The 27,404-nt window shown below is 39.2% G+C and overlaps 1 protein-coding gene across 2 annotated transcripts in view; it reads left to right on the top strand.

Annotated features, from left to right (window-relative positions):
* Positions 1-27,404, top strand: part of MAB21L3 (mab-21 like 3) — a 70,174-nt gene that overhangs the window by 24,188 nt on the left and 18,582 nt on the right. The window contains exon 4 of one of the 2 annotated variants that reach the window (XM_037998050.2): positions 23,597-23,876. In XM_037998050.2, the coding sequence (XP_037853978.2) occupies positions 23,829-23,876 (48 nt within the window). In that variant the 5' untranslated portion in view covers positions 23,597-23,828. Of the gene's footprint in view, positions 1-22,884; positions 23,877-27,404 lie in introns of those variants that run through there. The other variant, XM_073008453.1, reaches the window with a different exon arrangement.

The following is a 27,404-nucleotide window of genomic DNA, read 5'->3' as shown; positions in this document are numbered from 1 at the left end:
TTATTTTGTTGCTGTCTAACTCATTTCTTAGGTCTACTAGTAATTGGTTTATGAATCTGGCAGCTCAAGGGTTAGGTGCATATATATTTAGGATTGTACTATCTTCTTGCTGAATTGAGCCTTTTATCATTATATAATGACCTTCTTTTACTGTTGTTGCTTTAAAGTCTGTTTTATTTGATATAAGAATAGCTTCTCTTCCTCACTTTTAGTTTCCATTTGCATGGGATATCATTTTCCACACCTTTACCTTGAGTTCATAGGAATCCTTATATGTTAGATAAGTCTCTTAAAGACAGCAGATATTTGATATGTTATTCTTTAACCATTCTGTCAATCTGTATCTTTTAAGTGAAGTATTTAGGCTATTTTTATTCAATATTAATATTGAGACATAAGGTACTATTCAATTCATCATGTTAATTGTTACCTACTTTGGGTTTTTTTTTTTTTTCGCATTATGTTATTGTTTTATAGGCCCTGTGAATTTTATGTTTTCAAGAGGTTCTACTTTTGTGCATATCAAGCTTTTGCTCCAAGATTTAGAACTCCTTTTATCATTTCTTTATAGGGCTGGTCTGGTAGTAACAAATTCCCTTAGCTTTTGTTTATCTGAAAATGACTTTATTTTGCCTTCATTTATGAAACTTATTTTTGCTGGATACAAAATTCTTGGTTGAGTTATTCTGTTTAAGGAGGCCAAAGATAGGACCTCAATCTCTTCTGCCTTGAAAGGTTTCTGATGAGAAGTCTGCTCTTAGCCTGATGGGTTTCCCTTTATAGGTTACCTAATGCTTTTGTCTCATTGATCTTAGAATTCTTTCCTTCATATTGAGTTTAGATAGCCTGATGAATATATGTCTTTGTAATGATCTTTTACAGTGAATCTCCCAGAAGTTCTTTGAGCTACTTGTATTTGGATATCTAAATCTCTAGCAAGGCCAGGAAAGTTTTCCTCAGTTACTCCCTCAAATAGGTTTTCCAAACTTTTTGCTTTCTCTTCTCCCTCAGATACACCAATTATTCTTAGGTTTAAGTGTTTTACATAATCCCATATTTTTTTGGAGACTGTTCATTTATTTTGATTCTTTTTGCTTTTTTTTTTTTTTTTTTTTTTTTTTGTCTAGTTGGATTAATTTGAAAGCTTTGTCTTCAAACTCTGAAATTCTTTCTTCTACTTGTTCTAGTCTATTGTTGAAATGTTCCACTGCATTTTGTAATTCCCTAAGTGTGTCTTTCATTTCCAGAAGTTCTAACTATTTTTTATGATATCCATCTCTTTAGAAATTTTTCATTCATATTCTGAATTGTTTTTTAAATTTCTTTATGTTGGTTTTCACATTTCTCTGGTATCTCCTTGAGTAGCTTAATAATCAATCTTTTGAATTATTTATCTGGTATTTCAAAGATTTCATCTTGGTTTAGATCCATTGCTAGAGGGCTAGTGTGATCTTTTGGGGGTGTTATAGAACTGTGTTATGTCATATTACTAGAATTATTTTTCTGGTTCCTTCTCATTTAGGTAGTCTATTTCTAATAATTATTTTTGAGTTTAATTTTGATTTGACATTTTTTTATTTCTTTTTTCCCCTTAAGGATGTGACTTTAATGTTTATAGTTTATTGTAGCCTAATTCAGATCTTGGTGCTTTTAGGGGTGAAGACTCTGTATGAGTTCCTTGGCTATAGAGAGTCTTTGTTCCTTGGTTATGGAGAGTCTTCCTCAGATGCTGGTTGTAGTAGCAATGTGATCAGTGTGTGAGCAAGTTCACTATCTCCTATAGCACTGGAATGGCAGAGGTCACTTGAAGCTTATCTCATTCCCCTGTGGTGTGTACTTTCTTATCTATTTATTTTTCCCCCAGTGTTTTATTTACTGGGTTGAACAGTTCAGGCTTTATGCCAATAGGGGAGGTGTCCATGGATTAAAAACTAGCTGTAGTTAAAGCAGGTGGGTAAATTAAATGGTGGGAAGAGGTCCTAGCCTTGACAGAGATAGCTGGGGGAGCTCTCAGTGAAACAAACTGAAGTCTTATCATAAGGAAGGACTGGATCTACTTCAGCTCCCCTACTAGGCCAGCAGGAATGCCATCCCACACCCAGACACACACCTGACCCAGTATTTCAACTATTCAGATCAGAAAGACACCTTTTTGCATCTGCAGGAATGTTGATGTTTCAAGTAGAAAAGAATTGTGACTCTACCTCTCATGTAAACCTGTACTTGGAGGATGCTCCTCCTGTGGGGATGCAGTTACCCTGAAGTATTCCAGAAGGGCTGCCTCTAGGTACACACACCAGTCTCCTCTGGGAAAAGCCCTAGCTGTGTCTGCAGTGGTGGATGAGGGGGGAAAGAAGTTTCCTTCTCCAAGATCCTTAATGAGCACCAGGGCTGCCTGAGTGTTGGGGTAGACTGTCAGACTTTCCCTGTTAAACCCAGCACTGAAACTGTGCTTCTACTGAAAGAAACTTCCCAGAAGCAGAAATATCTGGGACATAAGTCCTGCCATCCAGGTTATTTTGTCCCATGGGGTATTTCCTTGATGTGATACCCTCTCCCTTCCCCTAGGTGTGGGAGTCCCTGAGAACCAGATTACTGTGAATGTTGTTGCTCTTCTAGGTCCAGCCACCCAGTGGGGCTGCCACATTCCAGGCTGGTGCTGGGGAATGTCTGCAAGGGACCCAGAGATGTGACCTGTCCTCAAGTCTCCCAGCAGCAGATACCAGCACCAGCTCTGTTGGGTGGCAGGGGAGTGACATAGACTCTGTGAGATTCCTTTGTTATAGATAACCTTGATGTGTTGGTTTTCTCAAATGCCAGTTGTAGATGTGATGAACTGGTCATATGGACAGACTCAGGACCTCCTGGTTAGCCTCCTGGTGCAGGCAAAGGTGATAGCTGAGGTCACACACAAGTTTTCTCCCTCCTGTGTGCTGTATTGTTATACCTGGAGATACTGTAATGGATTTGTGTTGGTTGGCTTCCAGCCAGGAGGTGGTACTTGCAAAACAGCACCAGCTGTGGTAGTAGTGGTGGGATTTGTGCTTGCCTTATGTTACCCAGGGATGTAAGAGTACCCCGGGAAGATACTCTGGTTTCTCAGGCAGTGGGTGGGACCATAAAGCTCCCAAAAGTTATTTTTCTTTGTGTTAAGCTGCCAGAGCATGTGGAGGGGCAAAGCCAGGTTGGGGCTAGGTCAGTCAGGTTCATGCTCTGTGACAAGCCGCGGTTCCTGTTGGAGTTGGGGGGCAGTTCTCTGGCTGCTGGGGTAATGTTCCAAGAGCCTAGCTGCTTCTGCTGCACAGAAGAGTTTGCACGGGGAGTTGGGAGTAGCAGGTGTCAGTAAGCCCTACCATGCTACTACACACTTGGCAAGGCAGATCTCACACCCGCAGTTTTCCACTAGTAGCAGTGAGCGAAGTTCCAGGTTGTCTATGCTCAGAACTCACAACTGCCCCAGGCCATAAACTTTCCCCCACAGAGATAGCAACCAAGGTTTTCAGCCCACACCCCTCCCAGACACTCAGCTTCTGCACTTGTGGCTGCAGCACACTTCCCACTTACTCCCTGGTTTTGGCCAAGGGAGTTCTCCACTCAAGATTATTTCGTGAAATTCAGCTGGGAGTTTCTTTTAACCTGCAACCACTGCTTGAGTGAGTTAGTTGGGAGACTTCTATGAAGTTCCCTGTGAGGCAAAATAAGGAATGGCTTCTCTTGGCTAGTGCTGGAGACTGGGAACATATGCAAGATTCTTCTCACTGCCATTTCTACTTTTATATTCTTTACCACTTGCTAAATCAGTTCCAGCACTGGGCAGGCTTAAGGCTTTCCCCTGTGGGTTGTATTTCCAGGTTCCCTTGTGGGGCTTTATATCACTCTCTCAAACTCTGGGGACTTAACAATTTTTTGCCTGGCTTACAATGTAGCTGCAGCCTCCTCCTTTCAAAGAGTCTGTGGATTTCAGTTTTCCTGTTAAGTGCCTGTGTTGCTTCTCAGAAAAAAAGTTCACAGTGTAAGTATCTACGCACAATTTTGTCTGTCCGAGTCAAGGAAGCATGCACACATTGCCTCCATTCCTCCATCTTGGAAAAACAGCAACAAAAACAACAAGAAAATGGTTTTGCTCTTTATTTTATTCTTCTGCTATTGTTTTTTAATCATTTGGTAGAATTCCCCATGAAGTCGTCTGATCCTGAACTTTTCTTTCTAGGAGGTTTTTTTTTTTTTATTACTAATTCAATCTTTTTAATTGTTATAGATCTATTCTGTTATAGGTCTATTCTTGTTGAGCCAATTTTGATAGTTTTTATCTTTCTAGAAATTGGTCTATTTAATTTAGGTTATCTGATTTGTTGACATACAGTTATTCGTTGTATTCCCTTATGATACTTTGTATTTCTGTAATATCAATAGTGATGCCCCTCTTTCATTTTTAAATTTTTGTACCTTGAATCTTCTCCCTTTTCTTCTTGGTCATTCTAGCTAAAGGTTTGTTGATTTTATTGATCTTTTTTAAACAACCAACCTGGTTTACTCTTCTTTTTCTTCTAGTTTTTTCCAAGTGGAAACAAACTATTGATTTGAGATTTTTCTTTTTGACACAGTCACTTAACAGCTATAAATTTCCCTCTAACCACTGTTTTACCTGCATCTCGTAGGTATTGGTGTGTTGTATTTTCATTTCATTTATTTCAAGATATTTTCTAATTTCCCTTGTGATTTCATTTTTGGATGACTTATTATTTGGGATTGTGTTGTTTAAGTTTTACATATTTATAAATGTCCCAAATTTCTTTGTTACAAGTTTTTAGTTTCATTCTATTAAAAGTTGAACATAATTTATATGATTTCTACCCTTTTAAATTTAGGTGTTGTTTTATGGTCAAGTATATGGTCTCTCCTGGAGAATGATCAATATGCACTCTGGAAGAAAGTCCATAATGCTGTGGTTAGGTGAACGTTATATAGATGTTTCTTAGTCTAGTTGGTTTATAGTATTATTCCGGTCTTCAGTTTCCTTCTTGATCTTCTGCTTAGTGGTTCTATCCATTATTGAAAGTGAGATATTGGAGTTTTCAACTATTATTATTGAATTTTCTGTTTCATTCTTTGATTCTGTCACTTCATGGACATAGGGTCTTTGTTGTTAGCTGTGTATAAATGTTTGTAATTGTTATATCTTTTTGTGTGTGTGTGTGACAGGGCCTTGCTCTGTCACCCAGGCTGGAGTGCAATGGTGTGATCTCAGCTAACTGCAGCCTCCACCTCTCGGGTATAAGAGATTCTACCTCCTCAGCCTCCCAAGTAGCTGGGACTACAGGCTCATGCCACCATGCCTGGCTAATTTTTATATTTTCAGTAGAGATGGGGTTTCACAGTGTTGGCCCGGCTGGTCTCTAACTGGCCTCAAGTGATCCACCTGCCTTGGCCTCCCAAAGTGCCGGGATTACAGCCATAAGCCTGGCCTTATAATTGTTATGCCTTCTTGATAAATCAACATTTTTATTGTTTTAAAATATCCTTTTTTATTTAAGTAACAATGTTTATCTTAAAGTATATTTTTTCCAATATTAGTATATCCACTCTAGCTCTCTTTTGCTTACTGTTTGTTTTTTAATTCTTTTACTTTCAACCTATTTGTTTCTGACTCTAAAGAGTATGCTTCTTGTAAATAGCATGTAGTTGGTTTATAGTTTTTAAAATCCATTCTGTCAATGTCTGCCTTTTAATTGGCATGCTTAAACCACTTACATTTAATGTAACTGCTGATAAGGTATAATTTACATTTGTCATTTTACTATTTGGTTTCCATTTGTTTTATTTTCTTTTTGTTCCTATATTCTGCCATTAACTGAATTCTTTTGTATTAAATAGATATTTTCTATTATACCATTTAAAAGTTCTTGTCATTTCCTTCTCTATGTAATTTTTACTTATTTTGTTGACATGGGGATTAGAGTTAACATTCTTAACTCATAACAATCTAATTCAGATTAATGCCAACTTAAGTTGAACTGGATATAAAAACTTTTTTCCTAGTTCTGTTCCTTAATCCCGCTTTCAGGCGGTTACTGTCATACAGATTACATCTTTGTACTTTATTTGCCCATCAACAAAGGGTTATAATAATTGCTTTTTACAGTTGTTTTCTTAATCAGATAGAAGGAAAAATATATATACATTTGTACTCTATTCTTATATTTATCTATGTAGCTACCTTTATTGATGCTTTTGATTTTTTTAATGTGGATTTATGCTACTGTTTAGTATTCTTCTATTTTAGCTTGAAGGACTCATTTTAACATTTCTAGTAGGGCCAGCCTGCTAGTGATAACTTCTGTGTTTTTTTTTCTGCGAATGTCTTTATTTATTCATTTTTGAAAGATAGCACTGCTTAGTATAGTATTCTTGGTTGACATTCACAACCAAGAATATATAATTGTTAAATATGTTAAATTTTTATATGTATTATTATTAAATTGTTTTACATGTGTTAAATTGTTACTATATTAAGTATTCTTGGTTTGAATGTTAACCAAGAAAACTATATTAAGTTTTCAGATACTGGTTTTTAGGGTTTTTTTTTCTTTTGTTGCAGCACTTTGTGTTTGTCATTCCATTGCCTCTTCAGGCAACCATGAAGTTAAACAATTGCCCACAATTGTTTAGACAAATGCACTCAGGAGAAAGACTGTTTGCACTTGAGGAGCAATGAATCAGGTGAAATAGACCGCAGATGAGGTCTCTCAGGGTACCACTAACCAGGTCAAATGATAATTCTCTGGAATGAGGCTTCAAAGGAATTCTAGCCCTGTTCTTTGTCCTCTGGTGACTGCCAAGTGCTAGTTTTCAACTTGAATTTGTGCTGTTAATTTTCAAGGCTACTGTGGAGCTGAAGAGTAAATTATGGGACAAGTTAAAACATCAAAAAGCTCACTATTCTTACCAAGATTCAGCTGTTTTTCTTGAATAAATGCTCCCAGATTGCTGCAAGTGTTTTGTTAATATCCTGATTTCTGAGAAAGTTGATATTGGCAATCCAATTTTTGCCAGTTTTCTCATTATTTGTATGGATTAGAGAATTTTTGGAGATTTTTACCCTGCCATTTTCACTGACATTACTTGCTCCATGCTTTTTTTTTTTTTTTTTTTTCCCCAGACAGTGTCTAACTCTGACACCCAGGCTGGAGGTACAGTGGTGCAATCACAGCTCACTGCAGCTTCAATTTCCAGGGCTCAGGTGATTCTCCCACCTCAGCCTCCTGAGTAGCTGGGACTACAGGCACCCACCACCAGAACCCAGCTAAATTTTTGTATTTTTTGTAGAGACAGAGTTTTGCCATGTTACCCTGGCTGGTCTCAAACCCCTCGGCTCAAGCATTCCACCTGTCTCAGCCTCCCAAAGTGCTGGGATTACAGGTGTGAGCCACTGCACCCAGCCCATTTTGTGCTTTTGAACTTGTTTTCTCTTCCTGGATCACCCTTCCTTTCCTAAACTCCTGCATGAATTCTTTCCACATTTCAATTATTTGTCTGTGTCTTTCTCAACATTAAAATGAACGCTTTCTATTTTATGAGTCTGCAACTCTTCAGCGTGGTGCCAAGTTTAATGTAAAGAAAGGTGTTATCAGTGTTCTATAGCTTAACTTAAATGCACACACCTATCTTGGGTGACTTCACTTAAGGCTTTAAAGGAGAAAATGCAAACTCCACTTACCAAAAAAATAAAACTAAGTTATTGATAAACCTCTGCATAATAGACAGATATGTCAATTATATATTCTTCTGCCTACCATACCTAGGAGTCTTTCTGGGTATGGTTGGGCCTTAGATAATTCAAGGTTACAAACTATATGAAGAAGAATCACTGTGTGCCCAGCTTGGGGAGAAAAACTGTTATAAATCTCTAATTTCAGCTATGGCTGTGTAATCTCAGCCTGAAATATTTAGAGAAGATATTTGGTTGAGAAGACTTCTAGAGGTGGTTGATCAAAAGGAGTTATAGTGAGCTGTACTGGGCAACCAAGCTAAGGTACAAAGAGCTGCAGATGTGGTTGACCTATATCCCATGTCTTTCATTTCCTTTTTGATACAGCCTTTAAATGACTTATTTGCTGCACAGTGCTATTCAATGTTGCTTTTTAATCTCAAATCATTTTCATCTCATTTGATGATTGAGGCAAAGTTAAACAGCTGGAAGCTGAGGATGTGTATAATCTTGCTCTTAACTGGATGTTACAGAAGAAAACAGAATCTGAGTAGTCCTTAGTGCCAAAAGCCTAGAAGCCTCCTATGCTAATGACTGGCTACTCAGTGTTGTAATATGGCAAGAATTCACCAAGTGATAAGATCATTATTTGAAATAAGGCCACATGAGCTAGGGATAAATGCCTGCTCTTTACTCCTGGTTGGTAGTGTCCTGGCTGCTTATGATTGATAGGGTTTCTCATGGTGATAGAGGGGAATGAATTGGGAGGTGGCTGTAATAGGTAATGCATTATGGAATAAGATAATTTAACCTACATATTATCTAGTAGGACTTTGTTAATAGCCTTTCTTTGAATAGAGCTTGAAATGTCAAGTTGCCCCTTCTGATACTAGAGTACAAAAATGAAGACAGTAAAAGTATCCTACAGCTCTACAAATCAAACTTATCTCTGTTTTTATGCCATTTTCTGATGACCCCAAGAAGGCTTGGGTACTGGGGCAGAAACGTGGTAGTGAGAAACATTGTAATGTTTTCATGATACATTTAGAAAATAAAGACAAATGTAAAACAACTATTTCAATTGGTGCCCGTAATTTGGCACTTTGTTTCATGAGTTATTTTTATGAAATGTTTGACAATACAGACTAATTGCTGTTTAGGTATCAAATGTCATTCATTTCTATTCTTTCCTATCATTGTCATTGTTGTGTCTGGACAGGTTGAAATTGACCACTTTTATTGATGGAGCTCCTGCCCAAAAGGCCAAATTTTATTTTCTCAACATTGATTGTAGATTATAAACTCCCATAAACCTAGGGTAAAAAGCCATGTTCTCTTGGTATTTGGTTTCCTCAATCATGTTTCAAGAACAAATATTGTGGTTTCTGAATAGTGAAACCAAAATGTGGGATCTGAGTGTTCCTTTTGGTGATGATGACTCCAACATTCACTTTGAGAGATTTTATTATTCTCAGAGGAAGGACAGGATATTATCTCCAAGGTAAACTTTGTGAGCTTTCTTAGCTTCCCAAGGTCCTGAGGGAAAGCTTAGAAGAAATCTTTTAATTCCTAATTTGGATGCCTGAATCAGGAACTTTACGTTATCATGACTGATCACCAGCAGACTGATTTTTGAAGAGTACCTGCCAGGTCTTCTAAAGAAAAATAATAAAGGAGGAATTGAAGTAGTGGTGGTAATAGTTAACTTCCTATGATACTAGGATTGAGACTCGTGAGTAAAGAGGGAAGATAAATCTGTGCCCAACTTCTGATGGAGGTGGGAAGTGTAGTAGAAACATGTACTTAAAAAGCAAAAAAACTCACCTTTCAGAAAATACCAGCTGAAAGGTTGTTGTCCCTGCCTGAGGTAATTGATTGGCGGGTAGTAGGGAGTGCAACAAAGGGTGGTGCCATTAAACTGTCTTTGTCTGGCTCTGGGAAACCCAAGTGAGTTCTTCAACAGAGGTATATTAGTCTGCGTGGACTGCCATAACAAAATACCATAGGCTGAATAACTTAAACAACAGAAGCTCATTTTCTCACAGCTCTGGAGGCTAGAAATCTAAGATCAGGGTAATTTCAGGCTTGGTTTCTCCTGAGACGTCTTTTTTTGGCTTTCAGATGACTGCCTTCTTGCTGTGTCCTCATGTGGCCTTTCCTCTGTGTACGTGTGTGTCTGTCTTCCTCTTATAATGACACCAGTTTTATTGGACTAGGGTTCTTATGATCTCATTGAACCTTAATTACCTCTTTAAAGGCTCTGTCACCAAATACAGTCTCATTCTTAGGTACTGGGGGTTAGGACTTCAGCATATGAATTTGTGGGGATATAGTTCAGTTCACAACAAGAAGAGACAGTGAACTTCACCACTGGGAGGAGAAAGCAGGGAGCACACAACAAAGGAGCTGTGATTGACGTGGGAGCTAATGACCACTGAAGTATAGTCATGAGACCTCAAGTGTAGGCAAAAGAACTGAAACCAGGCGAGGAGGTTTGGACCTTTATCCCAGTTTGGCTTGCTCCTAATGCAGCAGGAGAAGGGGCAGCAGCAGTGAGCACACGATATAAGGAGAAAAGCTAGTGGAAAGGAGGAACCCATTAACGTGTCCAATTAGCCAGAGATCTGTGGAGCACTCAGGAAAGCACTGAGAGGTGTAAGACGTGGACACAGACATCAGAGAGCACACAACACAACATGAGAACATGTGAAAAGTTATTAAATGCAGAGAAACGATCCAAATAGTTACCGATGTTTTGTTGAGTCCTCTTCGTGCTCAGCAGTGGGCCAGGCATGGAAATGCACTGGTGAGCCCACCGGACCTGGCCCCTGGCCTCTGTGGCCTCCACTCTAGGGGTGGGAACAGAGCTTTGTCTAACGGCCACACAGATTATTTCAAATGGTGAGAAGTGCTCTGAATGCAAAGGACAGTGTGACAGGGTTGAGTGTGGCAGAGAGAATGAATTCTGATCCCTCTCAAAGGAATTCTGAGGGACCGACATGTAGGTTGAGGCCTCACGAATAAGGACTAGTCAGTCAGGCAAGAATTGAAGGCAATTGAAGGCACTCTGTTCCAGCAGTCAGGGTTACATGTGCTAAAGCATTAAGCGAAAGCTAGCTTTTAAAGAAAGGATAATGAGAAAGCTTTTCTGATTATATAAATGAGACATACTTATAGAAAATGTTTTTTTACACAAGAAAGTATTTTAAAATTACCTGAAATTCTGTTTTCTTGAGATAACTACTATGAGAATATATGCTGTTTTATGTGGCAATTAGCTTTAAGCCTTTTTTCCAGTTTCTTCCCATCCTTCCTCCCTCTTCCCTCTCTGTCTCCTACTCATAAGCCATTTGTGCCTCATTTATTACTAATATTAACCATGTGTGTATATTTCCATACTTTTCTGTTATTATATATAATATAAAATATATTTATAAATATATAACAATTATTTATATATAAATATTTGTCTTACATTTGATAATATAGAAAATTATTTTTATAAACATTCAGATATATTAAATGTATAAATATATAATATACATAAAATATTTATATATAATATGTATATAAACTATACATTATACAGTATATATTGTGTATATGTAGATATAGATAGATACATGCACAGATGAGTTTTTTAATATGTCACTGTTTTTAAATATGGGATTATATTATATACCCTTCTTGGCATCTTTAACAATTTGCTTTGGACATTCTTCCAAGTTAACTACCACATGTATAACTCAATGACTTCTGTCCTAACTGACCCTTAAACACTGATTTAATTGGTTTAGGGTGGGGCTAAGCACCTGTGGTTTTCAAAAGCTCCCCAGATGATTCTATGTGTAGCCAAAGTTGAGAACCACTAATCCAAATCATTCTTTTAAATAGTTGCACAATAGTTGCACAATATCACATTTTATTCAACTATTCTACCATTAATAGGCAACCCCTTTGTCTCTATTATAAAAAATGCTATAATAAATGTTATGTATGTATGTCCTTGTACATATATTTTAGAGCTTATTTGTATAATGGAAAAAATAATAGTATTTATCTCACTGGGTTGTCATGTAGATAAAATGAGTTAATAATTGTAAAATATTTGAAACAGTACCTGGCATATCAAATGTGCCTAATATATTTTAGCTATTATATGGCAGGTTTCATCATCATCACTTATATCTGATCATTTATTTCTTTGGGTAGGATTCCCAAAGGTAGGATTACTGACATAGATAGATAGATAGATAGATAGATAGATAGATAGATAGATAGATAGACAGACAGACAGACTCAGTAATCCATAGTGTGAGGCAGGGATTTTATCTAACTTTTCTTCAAGAGTAAACACATATAATTTTGCTAAATATTGCCAGATTGTTTTTGAACAAGGTAATAATGATTCACATTTATACCAGCTGTGTTTCAGAAGTACCGTTTCCCCTACATCCTTACCAGCAGCAGAATTTTCTACTGTTGAATATTTGTCTGTCAGATGGGTGAGAAGTGATATTACTTCTTTAATTTGCATTTCCCATACAGTAAGGGAAAATGAACTGAACATTTTTCCTGTTTTATTGGTCATTTTGAGGGGTGTGTGTGTGTGAGAGAGAGAGAGATTCTCCTTTTTTTTTCTTTTTTTAATCTTTGATGTTTCTTTTTTAATACGCCTAGCAGGAAAGTCTCATAAATATGCAGTCACTGTTCATGACATTGACTAGTCCTTGTTATCTCCTCATCCCCTACAATGTCAAATATACTCATAAGCAGTCCAAAGCTGCTAATCTCCCTTGTTAGTGGCTTGTAATTTGGTACAGGTTTAATTCTATTAAGTCATTGATTGAAGGTAGGTACTCATCTCTCTTAGCAATCCCTAGGTTGATCAAAATATATATATATAGTTATACTTAAGTTCTGGGTTACATGTACAGAATGTGTGGGTTTGTTACATAGGTATACACGTGTCATGGTGGTTTGCTGCACCCATCAACCCGTCACCTACATTAGGTATTTCTCCTAATGCTATCCCTCCTCTAGGCCCCCACCCCCTGCAGGCCCTGGTGTGTGATATTCCCCTCCCTGTGTCCATGTGTTCTCATTGTTCAACTCCCCCTTATGAGTAAGAACATGCGGTGCTTGGTTTTCTGATCATGTAATAGCTTGATGAAGCTGGAGATTCTCCTCTTATGATCTTTTGCCTATATTTTCTATGGGAGATTTGCCCTTTTTTTCTCATTTGTGAGAACTCTTGATTGGCACATATAGTGACCCTTTTTCTTTATTTACATTACAAATATTTTTTCCCAAAATATTAATTATCTTTTCACTTATGTGGTATCTCTTATTCACATAATTAGTTGTAATGTTTATATTTTCAAACATATCTAACTTTTCTTGCATAGCTTCTGGATTTCTTGATTAAGAAGTTCATCCTAATCCCTAGATTATACATAAATTATCTTACAATTTATTTCAAGATTTAAAATTTTCAAATGTGTTTTACGTTAAAACTATATATAGTGTGAGGTAGATTTTAACTAACTTTGATTCAAGATGCGGAGTCAGTTTTTATAGCACTATCCTTTCTAGCATGATGCTTTTGGAGAAACAATTTTTTAAAAAGGTCATTAGGGCTAAAACTTTAGAGGTGTGGGGAAGATAATAGTGGGAGATGAGAGTTGAAAAGCAGGCAGAAATCAAGTCATGCAGAGTGATGGGAGCATAGAAAAGGACTTCGGAGCTTAACAATGTAATTACATTTAAGAGACTTTCAGCAGGAGAATAACATGATCCAATATAAATTTTTTTTTTTTTTTTTTTTTTTTTTTTTTTTTTTTTTTTGAGACGGAGTCTCGCTCTGTCGCCCAGGCTGGAGTACAGTGGCCGGATCTCGGCTCACTGCAAGCTCCGCCTCCCGGGTTCACGCCATTCTCCTGCCTCAGCCTCCCGAGTAGCTGGGACTACAGACGCTCGCCACCTCGCCGGGCTATTTTTTTGTATTTTTTACTAGAGACGGGGTTTCACCGGGTTAGCCAGGATGGTCTTGATCTCCTGACCTCGTGATCCGCCCGTCTCGGCCTCCCAAAGTGCTGGGATTACAGGCTTGAGCCACCGCGCCCGGCAGATCCAATATAAATTTTAAGACCACTCTGATTCCAGTGTGAAAATGCTGCATAGGCAGAAGTGAAGAAGTAGAGGGATACGTAGAAGGCATTACAATAGTCCAGAAAAGATATGATGATGACATTGCTTTTGAGACACAATGGCAGTGGTGGTCAAGAGGAATGGATAGATAGACCTAAGAGCTATTTTAGAGGTGGACAGGACTGAATGGAAGATTGAATGTGGGAGGTGAGGCCTGAGAAAGACACAATGATGACTTTAATTTGGGGAGAACGATGGTTTCTTGATCTTCCTAAAACGAGGTAAAAGCAGACTTAGGGGAAAGAGCAAGAGTTTAGTATAAAAGAGATGAAAAGAATCATAAAGGAACATTGTGTAAAAGTCTATCACAGTAAATTCGAAAGTTTATAGGAAATGGATAATTTCTGAATCAAACGTAAACTGACAACATAGATCCTAGAAGAGATAGAAAACTTAAATATATCATTAGCCATGAGGATGTTCCAAAATAATTGAGAGTTTTGATTAAAAAAAACAAAAACAAAAAAACAGGCCAAAGTGCTTTAGCAGCTGAGTTGTATCTAACCTGGAAAGAAAAGACGTTTGTTACATTATTTAAGCTATTCTGGATGATTGAAAAAAATAGAGTAATGGCAGCATTGTTGTTTCCAGGCAGAAACCAAGAGGCAAAGAGCATGCTGATCAGAAGCAGAGTTAAGTTATGGCACATTCATACTACAGACTATTATATACCTATTTGAAGAATGAATTCTATCTATTGCTGTAGACATGGCTGGCTGAAGGAGTGGGAATTTCCATGCTATATTTTTAGGATGTGAGAACAGAGAGAGTATATATATATATTATCCTATTTTTGTAAAAATGAAACAACAAAATTGAAACCTAAATGGAATGTGGTGGTGCTGAATTTTGAATTTTCAACTTATCTTTTCATATCTTTGAGGATTAAAAAAAAAAAAAGAAACAAAAAAGACAGAGTCTCACTCTGTTGCCCAGGCTGGAGTGTAGTGGTGCCATCTCACTGCAACCTCCACCTCCCAGGTTCAAGTGATTCTCTTGCCTCAGCCTCCCGAGTAGCTGGGATTATAGGCACCTGCCATCACACCTGGATAATTTTTGCATTTTTTAGTAGAGACAGAGTTTCACCACGTTGGCCAGGCTGGTCTTGAACTCCTGACCTCAGCTGATCTGCCCACTTCAGCCTCCCAAAGTTCTGGGATTACAGGCGTGAGCCACCGTGCTGGGCCACTTTGAGTGGTTTTACTTGTTACTATGAGAGGTTTTTTTTTGTTTTTTTTTTTTTTTTTTTATGATAAGAATAAAAAGCAATCCATGAGGCTTTAGCCATGTTGATTTTGAGAGATCTTCAAGATATTTAAATAGAAATGCTGAGTGGTGAAGATGCAGTAAGATCTGATGTTCAGAAAAGATGTGTGAACTAGGGTCATCCAAAGGAGTCACACCACCCAGGGCATTTGAAGTCATGGGAGTGGATGGTACCATGAGTTGGGGTGTGTAAGTGAGTGAAGTTAAACTCAGGACCAAACCAGGAACTCCAGCAGAGAGATGTTCAGTGGAGGAGGAAGAGCAAATGAAAGAGACAGAGATGGAGCAACCAGATATGCCACGGGAAAATCAGTGTTTCTGGGACAATAGATGTTAAGTGGTAAAGGGCTAAAATGAACCCCACCTTGCTAGAAGTGGTCTCCATGAATGTCTCAGAAGGCTGTAAGAGAAATAAACACCCTCTGCCTTCATTTCCTTTCCACCACCAGAGAAAATTAGCACTTTTCATAGCTTGTTTTTAAGACAGCATGGGGGCAGTTATTTATATGTACTATTAGCTCTCAGGCTTAAACATCATCAACTGGGAGTGGAAGAAACTGGAGAAACTGGAGCCAATCTATGGAGAAGCCAATGCCTTTGGACAAGACTTTGAGAAGAGAATTTTCTAGCAGAGACGTTATTGAGGAACTGAATGGAGCAATTTGTTAGAGAGGCCTGTGTTTATTATAGACAGTACCCAGCATCCTTTACGGCAGTGATTCCTATTAAAATGCAAGGAGAATGTACATGTCTCTTAGACACTTGTCTTGCTTTTCTCCCCTCGTTTCCCACTGCCATTAGCCTAGTTCAGTGCCTAATCTGCTCACCTCTAAACCAGTCCCCTCCCTGTGGTTCCTTAGGGTCTCAACCTAATGTTATGCAGATTGCATACTGCACAAGGATGTCTGAGTGAGGGGCAAGTGGGGCTGAAATCTAACATGCTCTGCCTGCCAACCCATGGATGCTTGTGTAGGCCTGCTGCTTCCTGGAGAATTTTTCTCACAGGGGTGTGGCAAGCTCATGGAGCCTTGACCTTGCATGGCTGGGTTCGCCCAGAGGGGTTGCTTTCACTATTGGCACAGTGATGTTGAAGTGACTGGTAGCAGCCCTGAGTCCCATGGCAACAATGAACTAGACACAATCTCTGCCCTCAAGATTGACAGGTTAGTAGAGATGGCTAATTCCATAGACTACTAGCTGCAAAGCAAATACTTTAAAGAACAATTGCTCTCATATCAGTCTTCTTTCAAAATGCTTCAAAGGCTCTCTATTGCCTTCCTTAGCCTTGAATTCAGAACTTTGTATAATCTCTCCAAGCTAATCTGGCATCCTCTACTTTGACCCCTGTCCCTGAGCAAGACTCTATGTCTGTGCCCAGCTGTTATTTCTAGCTTAGGACACCCCTCCCACCCACCTCTCTGGGCAGTCACCGCCCCAGTGTGCACTCAGCCTTCCTGCCCATGCCTTCCTGAAGCAATTATGGCTTGGGCCACTTGGGACTCGACCCATCATTACAAGGCTGAGGACACCCAATCTTTATGCTTTGGCCTTAATTCTCTAATTTTACCTAAAGCAGGGACCTACGGAATCAATAGTATCATTGCATTTTTGGCACCCAGCACAGGACTTGTACCAAGCAGGAGTGCAATGAATTTGTTTGTCTAGTCTGAAGATTCTATTAACATTTTCCAATGTACTTTCAAATATTTCTGTTAAATGCTTGCCCTTGAAATTGTGTAGCTACCTTGAAAAGATAGATGTGTAATGCAAAATGATTTATGAGTGTTCTATTACTGCCTCTGACCTACATATATTTTTGTTTCTTTTTTATTCATATATTTTCTTCTTCAGCATGATACATCTTAAGAAAGCAAACCAAACACAGAAATACACACTTTACAGTCATACTGATAGTACTTTTTTGCTCTCAGACATTTATACATTGAGACTGGGTCTGTTTTCTAATTATGCAGATGAATGTTGACAAAACTGAAAAGCAAATAAAAAAGAAGCATCAAGAAACGAGTTCATTTTATTTTATTTTTAATGGCATTTGTAGCATTTATACGTTTTTCTGGTTATAAACATGGTTATAAACATATAGCATATGCTCTTTGTAGAACATGTATTGAAACAAATTCACACACACACATAGCCATAATCCACCATTCAAAGGTAACAATTATTGATTTCTTTGTGTTCCTCTCTGTATAAAGGTTTTTCCTCTGAAACCTTTTATCGTTTTATGTTATTCATTTAGATCAATGGACCATTTTGAGTTAATCTTTATTAACTTCGTATAATTCTGAGGTGTGAACTCTATATTAAGGTTTATTTCTTTTCTTGTGGGTGACCAATTGTTCCACCACCACCAGCTGGAAAGGATAAGTTTCCTCCACTGAACTGCGTTTACACATTGTCAAAGATCAAATGGCTGTATTTGTATGAATCTATTATTGTACTTTCTCTTCTGTTCCATTGATCTCTGGGTCTGCTATGGGTCTTTTTAAATTAAAACACAGACATATTTGTCATGTGTCATGAGCAATAGAGGCCAGGAGGAGAAAACGGTCCCATATGTGCCCATGAACTGACAACAATTGCTTCCTCCAACTAGCTAGTCCCTGCCACCTCCCAACACAGAAACTGAGGTGAACAGCTCAATAAAGTTACCACTTAGATCCATCACATAACAAATTAATAAAACCAAATGTCTGTCTTTTGTTGTTGTTGTTTTTTTTTTTTTTTTTTTTTTTTTTTTTGGAGAAGAAATCTCACTCTGTCACCCAGGCTGGAGTGCAGTGGCATGATCTCAGCTCATTGCAACCTCCGCCTCCTGGGTTCAAGCAATTCTCCCTGCCTCAGCCTCCCAAGTAGCTGGGATTACAGGTGCCCCCAACCATGCCCGGCTAATTTTTGTATTTTTAGTAGATACGGGGTTTTTACCATGTTGACCAGGCTGCTGTTGAACTCCTGATCTCAGATGATCTGCCTGCCTCGGCCTCCCGAAGTGCTGGGATTACAGGCATAAACCACTGCACCCAGCTTTGTCTTCTTTCTTAAAAGCCTTTCTCACTGTCAGTGTTTTTCTGGTGGTGTCAACTGAAAAATATGCCAGCCTCACATGGCTCAGGTCTGAGGGAAAGGAGTTGCACATAGACTTAAGGAAAAGTTTCAGATAAAAATACAACTCTTTTTTTTTTTTTTTTTTTTTTTTTTTTTACACCAGGAAGGAAAATGTGAAAATGGAAACACCTTTTACTATTTGATTTGAAAATAAAGTGTCATCCAAGCCATAGCAGAAGCTTCATTATATTGACAACTGGTCTCTGTTAAAACTAAGTTTCTGGGTTGCCCTCCAGCTTGCACCATTTGAATGAGGAAGATCCAGAACGACATTCTAGTGTATAAAAATATAGATGGATGGACATGCGGAGAGATGGAAACAGATACAGTCTCCCTTCCCCCAGCCCAAACCGGAATTTTTTATTTATTTATGTATTTTTTTATTTTTTATTTTTTTAGACAGGGTCTCGCTCTGTCACCCAGGCTGGAGTGCAGTGGCATAATCTCAGCTCACTGCAACCTCCACCTCCTGGGTTCAAGCAATTCTCCTACCTCAGCCTCCTGAGTAGCTGGGATTACAGGCGCATGCCACCACGCCCAGGGAATTTTTGTATTTTTAGTAGAAATGGGGTTTCACCATGTTGGTCAGGCTGGCCTTGAACTCCTGACTTCGTGATCCACCCACCTTGGCCTCCCAAAGTGCTGGGATTACAGGCATGAGCCACCGCACCCAGCCCAAACCAGGATCTTTTATGATGTATGATTTTGTAACTAGAACAGGTCATCTTTGCTGCATAGAGAGCTGGAGTTGACAGCACTGGTTACTTCTCATTCTTTCTTGTTGACCACAAGGCTCTACAGTGGTAGAATTGTTGGTGTTAAATAAACTTTTATTTTCCTCCTTCAGTCTAATGTTGGGGAACTAGTCCTTTCTGTATGTATTGTGATAATAATTGCAGCTAGGAAATAATGTACTTTTAATTGAAATGGCCAGATGGAGCCATGACTTTTACAAAGACATGAGTTTTTGCTTCTAAGTTCTACACGGCATGTTGTAATTATTGGGTAGTTTTTCAGCATTCCTGACACCTTTTGGCTGTGAATAGTGGCTTCCTTCAGGTACACAACATCTTACCTGTTTTGCACTTTCCGAGTTGAAATCCATCTTTGCAAGGAAAATTTCCTTATCCCTTTTCTACTTTTGTTGTGTTACCAAATGAACTAATGGGAGCTTACTCATTATTTAACTTTACTTTTCTCACTTTATCTTATGCCTGCAGATGGGAGATAGAATGGGATTAGATTGTAGAATAAGAAAATGGTTCACTGTCATTTAGTCATTAATTCATGCATGCATTCATTCATTTATTAAGCAGTTGCTATATGTCCAATACTGTTTCCAGCAAGGTAAATCTTTTCCTTCAAGGAGCTTTTGGTACCACAGGAGCTAGATACAAGCAAAGTAGCAAAATGCAGTTTGATAAGAGCTAAAGTAGGAGTTTAGCACTGGGAGGCCCAGGAGCATCGTATAGAGTCCCCCACTCAGTCTTGAGAATCAGAGAAGGCCCTGGAGCAGGTGACAGCTAAGATAAATCTTGGAGAAAAAAAATAGAAGTCCAGTGAAGGGGTGGAAGGTAAGGGGAGAGTCCAAGCAGTGAGCATTGTTGGTGCAAGAGTTCAGAGAAGATGGTGAGGGAGGAGTCTTTCAGGGAACTGTTACTATTTTAGTATTGTAGGAGTGCAGAGTGCAGGGGGGAATCTTGTGCATAGTACAGTGTTGCTTTAAAAAGACAAACAAATTAAACAAACAAATAACCCAAACAAGTTAGAATATCCCAGATAAGTTATGTACTCTTGCATCCACCACAGACCCCCATCCCTTTCCATTATTCCACTCTATCCTGATTAATTTTATTACCCACCTGGCTTATATAGTCATTTGTATTTGGGTTCCCTACCTCTGAACCCAGACCAAAGATCAAATTCAAACTATCTCAGTTACCATGTCAGACGTGAAAGACCAGATTTTTGATGGAGCTGTGAAGACCAACCCAGTGAACAATCCTACCCACCAGGTAAGACCAGGAGAATTACTCACATACATTAAAAGAAGGATCTTTCATATGGAACCAACCTAATTGTCCATCGACCAATGAATGGATAAAGAAAATGTGGTACGTATACACCATGGAATACTACTCAGTCATGAAAATAATAAAATTATGTCTCTTGCAGCAATTTGGATGGAGCTGGGGGCCACTATTTTAAGTGAGGTCACTCAGGAATGGAAAAATCAAATTCCTTATATTCTCACTTATAGCTGAGAGCTAAGCTATGGGTCTACAAAGGCAAACAAAGTGGTATAATGGACTTTGGAGACTCAGAAGGGGGACCTGGGAGGGGACTAAGAAATAAGAAACTACATATTGGGTACAATGTACACTACTTGGGTGATGAATGCACCAAAATCTCAGACTTTAGTACTATACAATTCATCCGCATAACCAGAAACCACTTGTATGCGAAAAGCTATTGGAATAAAAATTTAAAAACAAACAACAAAACCAAACAACACTAAAAAAAAAAAAAAAGATCTTTTTCCTCAGGGAGTAAAATGGAGTATAAACACAAATATTTATTGAGCTCTTATCATGTGCCAAGTACTATACTAAATTTTTTTACATCGGGCCTTTCTATAAAAGAAGATAATTTAAGCAGTCACAGATGCATGTATATAATTAAATTTATAATCTGTAAGGTGATTTTACGTACCTTAAAATATTATATTTTATTTACTGACATTCTAATAATGTCATTTTGCATAATGTTTAATGCAAACAAATAAACATTCAGTAACGCTTATTGAGGGTCAGTTGTGTGTTAGGTCCTGAGGCTTCCCTGGAAATATAGAATAGACTGGCCCTTGCCTCAGGTTGTTCACTACTGTGGACTTCATCACATCACAGATGATTATCTCTGTCTGGTATTCTGCATTGTCAGATTTAATCTGAGTCATCCTGGGATTACAGGAAATCTTTTAAAAAATCAGAGTTTGTAACCCTGGCTAACTTTAACAAATTTGCATGTGTAAGGTTGATTTGGATCAAACTAACCTTCCTCTTTCTTGCAATTAAAATCTCAGACACTAAGTAAATCAGTAACAAACACTTCTGCTGGTAAACCAGGGCTAGCATTATCTCCCCGGGACTTCTCAGATTGACAACGTAGGGTTTTGAATACCTTGTTAACCTAACTTGTAATAAGTTCTTAGTCTTCACAATGGAAACTGAGCCAAAGCAGATTTACATTTCCGTACTTGCATTTGGTGTGAGTCATGAGAAAGGAGAATACTTGTTTCCTGAGGAAGGAAGAGAACTTGAGCTAACTCTGAATTTCCTCAGTGGCCTAGCATACAAGTGCCTTAGGCTTACTGTAATTCAATCCCTTTTTGCGGATCCTATATCCAATTACTCAGATATATACATCTAAAAAAAGCTTGCCTTCATCAAACTGTCAGACAGGAGCTGTCAGAGAGTCTGTATTTGTGGGACTGCCCTGTATTTCAGAGCATTTGTCCATAAGGAACTATATCATGGAGTAGGGAACTGAGTCGTGCTCCCACAACACACCTATTCCCTGGATATGACATCCCGGTAAAATTGGACTGTGTAGCTTTCCTGAGCACGTGATTATTTCTTCATTTCCCAATTGCTCAGTTGGCCCTGTTGGCTGCTTTCCCTGCTCACATCTGGCAATTGTCGCTGGATCTTAGGGCAAGAGAATATCCCAGTTATAACATTTTGATTAGCTGCAGTACTGGAGCAATCAAGATAGGGCAGTCACAGGTACAAAAATGATGAAAGTTTGTGCATCTGATGACAAGTGTCTGGGGTAACCCTCAAACATTAGAAAAGACCCTACTGGAGGAGAGGGACTCACAAGTTAATGATTACAGTGAAAGCAGAAGTAACAACAAAAATGAGCACATGAGAGAAACAGTGGGACTTCGGTGATGTTGAAAATGAGGTGGAGAGAGAATTCTTGCCGTCTGTGAAACACAAATAGTTTGGCACTACTATGATAAGAAAAGCCCAGGGAATAAGATTCTGAAAAATTTGGGAGCACTTAATATCAAAAGAAGGAGATTTAGAATTCCATATAGAAGCAAATGGAAAATCGAAGCTGTTTTGAGAGGTGCTATCGGTGGATCATTGGAGAGGATGTAGCTTTACAGTATTTATATCAGGCTGTGCATTGGCAGGAGTTCTGTAGAAGGTGGACTGAAAGCTGGAACTAATGACATGGGTGGGGCACAGAGCAGCTAGGGAGCTCTGATGTGGCTTTTGCTTGGGGCAGAGTATGGGAAGATATGTAAGTGCTGGGGCCCCAGATAGTAGAGTGGCCCTTGTGGGCAGCACTTACAGGTGGGCTTGGAAACACTTGCCTTTGGAACATTGCTCAAAAGTGAGCAGTGCTCCCAGAAGGACTGCAATTTCTTTAGATTATCTGATAGCAGACTCTGTGATGTTTACCAGCTTCAAGGAGATCAGACCATTGTGAAATTTTTTTTTTTTTTTTTTTTTTTTTTTTTTTTTTTTTTTTTTTTTCCTGTAGTAAAACTAGCCCCGGCCAGCCCAGCGGGGAATTTACTGCCTGAGCTGTTTTCCAACTTAAGTTTTGCTGGCAAAACCAGACGTGAGTGTTCCCTCGACTCTCAAGGGATCTGTTTACACTGACTTTATTTTTACTGCCAGCTTTCGAGTTGGAAGAGGGAAATTACGTTGAAAGGTCAGCAGGTGAGCAGAAGGATTCCTGACCAGCCATTCCTGTGGGTGTGTGCCTGTGTGCACTCTGTGTACGTGTGTGTGCCTGTGTGTACGTGTATGTACATGTGTGCATGCTTTTCTAAATGCCAACCGTTGTCTCTGCTCTGACTGACAAGACCTGATCACTTGTTTGTGGGCATAATGATGGGTGCCAGGCTGGTTGTTGGGCAGTTTCCTATTTGTTTATTGTAAAGAAGGTAAATCAGTCTGTGGGATTTTCTGGATTGGAGAGCAAGGAGTGTTTACTGTCAACAGGATAAGGACGAGGAGATATAAGATACTGAGTTCCACAGTGCATCTAGTGTCGGGATAGGAGCAAAAAAGGTGAGGAGAAACCAACTACAGGGTATTTCTGACTTGGGTGGAACTTTTAAGTACTTGGGTGGGAAATACAATTTGGAAAATTGCTCTCTGGTCAAAGAACCAGTCAGTGTAGCTAAATAAGGTATAATTAGGTTGGACTCAAATTCAATTTTATCAACTCTTCTTTCTAAATTCTTTTTTTTTAATTTCCCAAAAGATGACAGATGGATTTTCACAATTTGGAAATAAAAACATGAGTGAAGGATTTGGAAGGCAAGTCTCTGGTCCATTACACACTTCCAGAAAAATTTAGTACCCAGAGACTCACGTTACTGGGAGTGCTGTTTACTCACAAGTGTTGCACTCCATTGAGAAAAAAAAAAAAACAAAAAAAAACAAAAACAAAAAACCAGGAAGTTGCTGTTCTACTCAGGACTGACCAAGAAGCCATGAAATCCCTTACTGTGGGAGGCTTAGAAGATTGCCTACTGAATAAGGTAAGGACAGACCGGGTCTCCCCCATGTACCTCCTCCCCATTCACACTGCTTCCAAACAAACCTTCATCACCGAATAAGGTAAGGACAGACCGGGTCTCTCCCATGTACCCCCTCACCATTCACACTGCATCCAGAAAGGATCTCAGGCTGTTTCTAAAAGATACATAAAATGCTCCTCAGAAAACAGACTGTCCCCCATAACAATGTTGGGGGACTTAACATATCTCAGCCTTACTTCTTTTTGAGGGTCCAGTGTCCAGAGACTTGCTGGGTATAGAATGGAGAGTTGGAATCTGGGGAATGGGGGAGGAACTCCAGCTCTGCCACTGATACTCGCGTGGTCATGAGTCACTTAACCTGCCTGAGCCTTGGCCTTCTTCTCTGTAAAATGGGAATAATAATAGGAGCTTCATGGGGTCATGGAAAAAGAGCTAATGAAATTAAAACAAAGCTTTTTGAAAACTCTGAAACTACTAGGTTTTTAAATATTATATTTTTAGTACACACCAGTTAAGAACTTAATTTCTTCTAGATGGTCTAGATGGTCATGTCAAATGTTAGAACTTGAAGGAAACTTAAATATTATCTAGTTTAAGCCTTTTCATTTACAGATGAACCTACCAAGGCATGATGTTAATGTTAAAACCAAAATATTTAAATTGACTAAGAAGTAGGCACTGGTCTGCAGTTTTCAGGCCTTTACAAGTACAAAGGCGACGATCATTATCATAGTGATAAGCAAAGTATATTTCTTAGGCAAAACCATTAAGGGAGAGAAATCAGGACAGCCTGGGATGATAAAAACTAGAGTAAAGAAAGTGATTTCCCATTATTCCTCCCTTTGAGGACTCTAAATGGAAGAGATATTGGCTGGCATTTTTTTCATGGGTCCTGTATTTTTTGTAAGAAAAAACTCCAAAATTTTTAGCGTGGTGTTCAAGTAACTTGAACTGCTCTATCTTCTACCCTCTGCTCCGCCTGCATTTCCAATGGCAGAAATCCTAAACAGTGTTTGACATGTTGAATCCAGCTTGTGCTCACGTTTCGTTTGGTCTGTAGATTATTTCTAATGTTTTTCACAAACATTTCAAAATAGATTTTGCATAGAAATCCAGATTTCTGTCTTTTCAGGGGAAAAAAAATCAGAATATTTGGCAACTACAGGTCCCAGTTTCTTGCCTGGACGCCATGTGCTGGGGCTGAGTGTTTGTTAGCCAGAGCATGTGCTGGCCAATTCTCAGGAGGCTGATCACTCCTGTGTCTGACACTTGCTCCTGGCCCCCGCTGCCTCTCTCACGTGTGTCCCCTACTCCATTCCTGTAGGTGGTTGAGTCTTCCATTTCTGCCCAACAAGAACTGGGCCCTGAGCAGGCCAAGGGCCCTACCTCCTCCTCACCAGTTTTCTGGCTCATATTCATCCTTCAAACTCAGAGTCCACTTTCTCAAGAAAGAGTCCCTGACACCCCATCACAAAATGATTTTGCCCACATATTCACTCCCATTATAATTAGTATTACTGGCACCATTTATTTGATCATGAGTTTGTATATCAACTCCTGACACTTTTCTATTATCATCTTGGTTGGCAACTTACATGTCATATCATTTCATTCTTTATAAGTTTCTGGAGGGGAGAACAGTGTCTTGCATGCCTTTCTTGCCTTCAACATTCAGAGTATCTTGCACATATATGATCACAAATATCTTTAGAGTTCGTTAAAGATTAGGCAAGATTGGTGTGGAAGGTGACAGGTCAAGGCGCATACAGGATCTCATTTAATCTAATCAACAACTATGTGATGTACATATTGCCTCCGTTTTTACAGAGGAGGAAACAGAGGCTTGTGGAGATTAAATAACGTGTCCAAAGTTACACAGCTAAATTGAGAGGGCTCTGAAGTTTCAGCCTTGTCTTTTTTAGTCCAAAGGCCGAATGTCCTCTGCTAAACTCCTCTATATCTCTGCAAACACATACTAAGCACCTGCTTTGTGCAAAATACTGTGCTACTGTTTGAGGGTAGACCAAGGCCTGAGATGTGGCCTGCTAAATGAGAGAGAAATTTTGGTTTTGGTCTCTAGGATAGCCCTGTCCCATCTGCAGATTTTGTACATAACCCCAAAGGAAGAAGGAGGGAATTTCACATGCAGTCAGGCAAGTGCTTAATATAATGCATGGTAGACCATAAGGGATGCAGTAGAGATTTCAACAGATTGCTGGAGGAGAACAGAGGTGCATTAGTTCTGATGGGAAAGGTGTCTTACAGAGAGAAGAGTGGAGACAAAGCCTTGGAGGAAGTGTAGGGTTTTAATAAGTGGAGAAGTATAGGAAAGGTCTTCTGGGCTAAGGGAACCCCATTCAAACATTCAAGGTGTGTTTCATTCCCAGTCACCTTTTTCTTTTGGGGAGACAGAACAGGGCAGTGGTTAGAAATATGGGCTTTGGAAGGATATGTTCTGTAACTTACTAACTTTGGGAACCTAGGCAAATTATTTAAATGTTCTGAACTTTGGTTTCCTCATCTATAAAATGGGAATAATCATAGCATCCACCTTAAAGAATGATGGATAGGCACAAATGAGCCTTCGACATTAGGATTAGTCTAAAAAGGAAGGGATATGATGATGGAAAGCCTATGGTCTCGTGTGTATCTATCACTGGATTTAACTTTCCATTTCTTTACATTATTAGCCCCTGAAAGACAGAGAGGGTGCCTGTTTTTGTTTTGTTGAAATTTTTCTAACTGATGATTGGATTTAATGAAATTCCGGAATTAGAAGTCTGCCTTCTTGTTTTCTGGAAGGAAGTCCTCAGCCTTTTCTTCTCAGTAACACTCATTGGGAATGACATACACATAGGCTGTGTGGTCATGGGTGTGACCAGGCCTGTGTGACATTCCTGGCATGCTACTTAGCACCACCACTCTGTCTCTCTCGCAAGGAAGTGTATCGGAATGCAAGTGAGTCAGAGTGATATGATAGGGGTTAACCTTGAATCCCCATAATTTATATTTGAAACAGTAAACTATTCACAAACTTGATCTATTAATAGCAGCAAATGACTTGTGGGGCAACAATGAGCCTGATGCTGTGGTTAAGGAGGAGGAGGGGAAAGCGGCCCAGGATGGGACATGGACCTGCAACAGCATGGAGACATGCCTGGGAAGAGCGAGGCCCAAACAACATTTGTTTCCATGTTTTGCCATGAAAGAGTTTGGTGACAAGGTTGCCTCAAGGCTACCTTGAGGCTGCAACTGGTATCTTGCTGGCTTCCTAAAGTTTGAGAGGCAGTAAAGGAATTCCAGGGTTGGGCTTGCAACGGGTCTCTACTTGTGTTAGAGCCTCCTTCTTTAGATCACTGTACAGCTACCCCAAGCCCCACTGCCTGCTTTTCCACACCCTGAAACGAACTTCTTGCTGTGTCTGTTCAGGGTGTGGCCAGAATAAGTGAAGAGAAACAGTCTGGGGGTTCTGTGTTGTCACACCATGAGGGTGACAAGAGGTATCTGGGAGTAAGCCTGGAAACTCCC

This window comes from Chlorocebus sabaeus, chromosome 20 (genome assembly GCF_047675955.1).
Source record: "Chlorocebus sabaeus isolate Y175 chromosome 20, mChlSab1.0.hap1, whole genome shotgun sequence".
In the NCBI taxonomy this organism is placed as follows: Eukaryota; Metazoa; Chordata; class Mammalia; order Primates; family Cercopithecidae; genus Chlorocebus; species Chlorocebus sabaeus.
This window is presented reverse-complemented; position numbering and strand designations above follow the sequence as displayed.